At 32.8% G+C, this 4,538-nt stretch overlaps 1 protein-coding gene across 1 annotated transcript; it reads left to right on the forward strand.

Annotated features, from left to right (window-relative positions):
- The first annotated feature begins 2,520 nt into the window (after window positions 1-2,520).
- On the forward strand, window positions 2,521-3,869 carry LOC131054635 (transcription factor MYB10-like). The gene is made up of 3 exons (XM_059210544.1): window positions 2,521-2,662; window positions 2,767-2,896; window positions 3,089-3,869. The coding sequence occupies exons 1-3, from the start codon at window positions 2,521-2,523 to the stop codon at window positions 3,867-3,869; spliced, it is 1,053 nt and encodes a 350-aa protein (XP_059066527.1).
- Window positions 3,870-4,538: the final 669 nt, after the last annotated feature.

The following is a 4,538-nucleotide window of genomic DNA, read 5'->3' on the forward strand; positions in this document are numbered from 1 at the left end:
CAAAAAAAAATGAATCAAATATCTATATAATCTAAAATGGGTTAGTAATAAAATTTGTACTTAATTGGACCTAGTGTATGGTATAATACTTTTTTTCTCAATTTTTTTAAATAAATCAATAAAAGTTAAAAATTTCAATGAGACGTTTCTAAAAAAATTACAAAACATTAAAAATTGAGTATCATTTTGGCCAACATAAATATGACTAAAAAATATTTCATCAAAATTTTCGATTCAACTAAAAGACATTGTGAAAAAATCTAATGTATTTCCTTTTTATAAATAATTATATTTCATTTTTATAAATAAATAATTATTTATAAAAATTTTAAAATGTTAAAAATTAATATTTAGCCAACCTAACTTGGTCAAATATAGTAAATTCAAATGTTTTTATTTTGACCTATAGCTAATGAATCCTAGGATGTGATGCATCTTTTTGGTTTAAAAAATAATGAATAGTTTGAAATTTAAGAAAAAATCAATTTGTATATATACTAGGAATTTAGAGTAACCTATTAAAATTATCATTGGTCATATATTATATTTTTTTGAATCTTGATAACTTTGTATGGAAACATTTTTTCCTTTTATTAAATTTGGTTACAAAAAATTATGTCAACTTCAAGCACAAGGTCATTCAAAATCTTATGATAATGTTAAATAAGAGTTTCGCCAATATTTAAGACTCTTTATTGCCTAACTTCAATATAATCCCAATAAATTTTTTAGAGGCAATCTATATTAAGTTATAAATATTTATACTTTTCCATCTAAATATAAAGCTAGGGACTTTTTCATTCAATAGGACTTTTCCATTTTCCCTATTTGTCCTGTCATTTTCTTATGCTCACCCTAATATGAAAAGGGTAGATATTGAGGTTTGTCAATCATGTGAAGAATTGGGGTGTTCAAAAGTTGAAATTTGAGTCCTTAATAGATCACTTTGCATAGTTTAATCAAAGGAAATATCATTTACTATGTTGGTCAATTGCCATATTCTTTATGTCCACCATATAGACTTGTATTGTGTTAAAGATATATAATACTATTTCTAATGAAATGATTTAAGGGAATAATAGCCACATTAAGGTCATGCAATTTTAGTACACGCCTACTCGAGTTTTCTAAAAATAATTGTTTGAAACCTTTTGGTAATGCCACAACCCTACCCAAAAGAATTACAAAATATCTATAGGATTATCCCATTGTAATTTTGAGACATGGAGGTGGTTAAACACATATGGGATTTATCTTTTCTTTAGGCATGAAAGACCTTTTCCTTCTAGAACAATTTCATCTTGATCAGTGCTAACACATTGGTTATTTGGACTAGGAGACCTTTACTACATAACAGATCGGTGCTTACGATTAGGGATGGGTTAGCATTAGAATTAATATGCATTATTGGGGGTTTGATGACGGGCTTAATAGTTTGGTATTAGTGTAGGTGGATATTTCACTTAGTGAGTGATAGATTATAAGGATTGATGGACGAGTAGATTGACTAAAATTGGAGTTATCGTGGATGAGTGGATTATTATCAAAAGGGGATGGGGGATTAATATTGGGATTAATATGGATAGATGGAGAATTGGATGGTTTAAGATTAATATTAATGTGGATAAATGGGGGATTTGATGGTTTAAGAATAGCATTAAGGTGGATGAATGAATTAAGATTTAGAGTGGGTGATAGATTGGCCATGTATGGTTCTTGAATGACTCCCCTGCCTACTTTTTCAAGGTTATAGTTTGTAGGAAGCTTCAATCCAGATTTTATAAGATACCTAATCATGACATCCTTGTCTTTCCTTTTGATATAATCCAAAAGATTTTTCACCTTTCTATAGGGATGACCAATAGATTTTGGTCTTCGACTAATAGAACAACTTATGTTAGGATGTCCTTAATCAATGGAATAAGATAAAGGAGCATGTCAACTTTTGATAATGAATGCATGTCAATAATGTAATCATTACATAAAAACTAACTTAGTCAAAATGAATCCAAAAATTAATAACCCCATTCAAAATTAATAACCCTATTCAAACCGACTTCGTTATTGAAAAAGCATACGACTGAATATGATTGCCCTATTCAAACCGACACAATACGACGGAGGAGTGCAAATTGCAACGGAACAACTACACTCAACAATAATAATTCATCAACTTATTAAAACTACACTCGATTTTAAATATTGAATTGGGACCGTCACAAATTTTAATATTGAATTTGGCCCGCCAATAAACAACACAGTCGGCAGGTTCTCCACAACACAATAATGGCCGTTCAATAATGTACAACTCTCTCAGATACCCACGAAGAGTTCTCAGTTGCAGCAGCTTATATAGCTTATTTATCTCTCAACTCATAATGAGCACTATATATATAGTATTCAATGAACATTAAAATTGTTTATAGCTATAGTACTTTCTGAAAGTCTGCAATTTATTTCATATCTTCTGTATTTTCTTAACTTCCTTCTCTAGTCTTCCATTTCTATTAGTCAGTAATCATGGTGTGCAAATCTTGTTGTAAAGAAGAGAAGAAGAAAAAATATAAGAGAGGACTTTGGACTCCTGAAGAAGACAGTATATTAAGAAGCTATATTCTCAAATACGGCTATGGATACTGGAGCCAAGTTCCTAAACTAGCTGGTTAGTTGGAGCTTGCAGCATTTTTTTCCCCCTCACTCCCCAAATCACTTTATTGCATAGTTTGTAGCCTTATATCTTATTGTGATCTTAGTTTATGGCCTTAGATTTTATTGTGGTCTTGAAATTTTGCAGGCTTAGGTGGATCAATTACTTGAGGCCAGGGCTGAAACGTGGGAGCTTCTCCCTACAAGAACAAATGATTATCATCAATACACATGAACTTATAGGGAACAGGTAATGGATCCTCTTAACATTTTAGACTAAGAAATGTATGGCATTTTATCAATCTGTTTTGATTACGCTAAATGCTTTTGATCAGAATGACGAATCAAAAGAACCAAGTTTATATAAATAAGTGACAAAAACACCGAACAACCCAGAACAACAGGAAACTGATATCATGTAGGAATTTGTAATATGTTACAGGTGGTCTGATATTGCTTCGATGCTTCCTGGGCGAACTGATAATGAGATAAAGAATTTCTGGCATACCCATTTGAAGAAGAAACTCAAAGTGAATATTGTGGGCAGTAATGGCGATGCCCACAAAACACTTGGCGAGGAACCTTTGGTGTGTAGCAGCAGAAGCACAACTATGGAAGCAAATGACCTGCAAATGGATTTTCTTGATTCAAAAGACGAGCTTAATTTGCAAAGCTCAACATCTACACTTCCTGTAAGTCTTCCAATGCCAATATCTACTAGGTGTTCAACAATGAACTCAAATATTGGGTTTGAAGATGTCAAGCCCAAACCTGCATCCAAAAGTGTCCCAGACGATAGCTCTTTGCTGGGTGTTTTGTTTTCCCAATGGTTTTACTCAGACCAGAAGGAAACTCCCACCATTGACATGGCTTGCGAAAGATTAGAAATTCCTGAAGAGTACCCACAATCGACAACAGGCTCAGAAAATTCCAGCTGCATGAGTTACCAGTCAGAGTTGTTTGCAATGTCAGAAATGAATCACATTACAAGTTCAGAATTCACCAAAGGACTACATAGGCCAACTGCAAACTTGCCTCCTCCTGATAGCTCTCTGCTATGTCATGAAACTATTGTCTGCAACGACATCTCAGCAACCTTGGATTACACAACTAGTGAGAACATTGCTGAATATTGGGATATCATGAACTACAATGAGGTCGATTTGGGGATCCATTGCGACTCTAATTTGCTTGAGCTCTGCTCTCTGCTGGATTTGGATTAAACGCTTTGCCTCAAAATATCTTAAATAGCACAGATTTCTCAACGCTAATAAAGCATGATGATTTCTTGGATTTCTTTGACTTCCATAAGAATGTTGTGAAAAGCATTCTTAAAACTTCCATACTTGATGTTATTAGAATGATGTTTCTAGTTTAGCAGATTTGAATCACGGTTAGGAATTAGCACACGTGATTCATGGTTAAGACAGATGATATAATATATTGAATACCTAAATTCATTATATCGATGAGCAGTGATTTCCATGCCTGTTGTGTATGTTATTATTTATATATTGCTACGAGTCAAAATTGGCATGATTTTGTGCTTCGGGAAAGCATATATTCTGGGATGTCCCTTCAATTAAAAAACAACGGACTGCTGTCTTCAATAAATTTTCCACTTATTTTTTATCATAAGTGGAACTGGAAAGAAGCTCATTTTGGTTTTGGTTTGCATGATGATGTCATAGCTGATTTTGTTACACAAATTATTTTGAGACACATTTGGAAAGTAAGGTGTACTGCAGTGTTTTCAAGCAATTATTTTCAGGAACTGATATTTTAATGCTTTACTCTAACATAGTTTTTCAGGTTGCCTTTTTGTTGTCACAGCTTCCAGACTTATCTAAGAAGAATGCTTCAGCCATGGAACAACTTCACTAATTCAAGAT

The sequence above is a fragment of the Cryptomeria japonica genome, chromosome 8, assembly GCF_030272615.1.
Source record: "Cryptomeria japonica chromosome 8, Sugi_1.0, whole genome shotgun sequence".
NCBI lineage: Eukaryota > Viridiplantae > Streptophyta > Pinopsida > Cupressales > Cupressaceae > Cryptomeria > Cryptomeria japonica.

What these genes read in the sequence shown, in the direction of transcription:
- LOC131054635 (XM_059210544.1), top strand. Translation starts at nt 2,521, where the DNA reads ATGGTGTGCAAATCTTGTTGTAAAGAAGAGAAGAAGAAAAAATATAAG. An exon ending in CCAAGTTCCTAAACTAGCTG is followed by an intron (nt 2,663 to 2,766) that starts GTTAGTTGGAGC and finishes TTATGGCCTTAG; the next exon opens with ATTTTATTGTGGTCTTGAAA. An exon ending in CATGAACTTATAGGGAACAG is followed by an intron (nt 2,897 to 3,088) that starts GTAATGGATCCT and finishes AATATGTTACAG; the next exon opens with GTGGTCTGATATTGCTTCGA.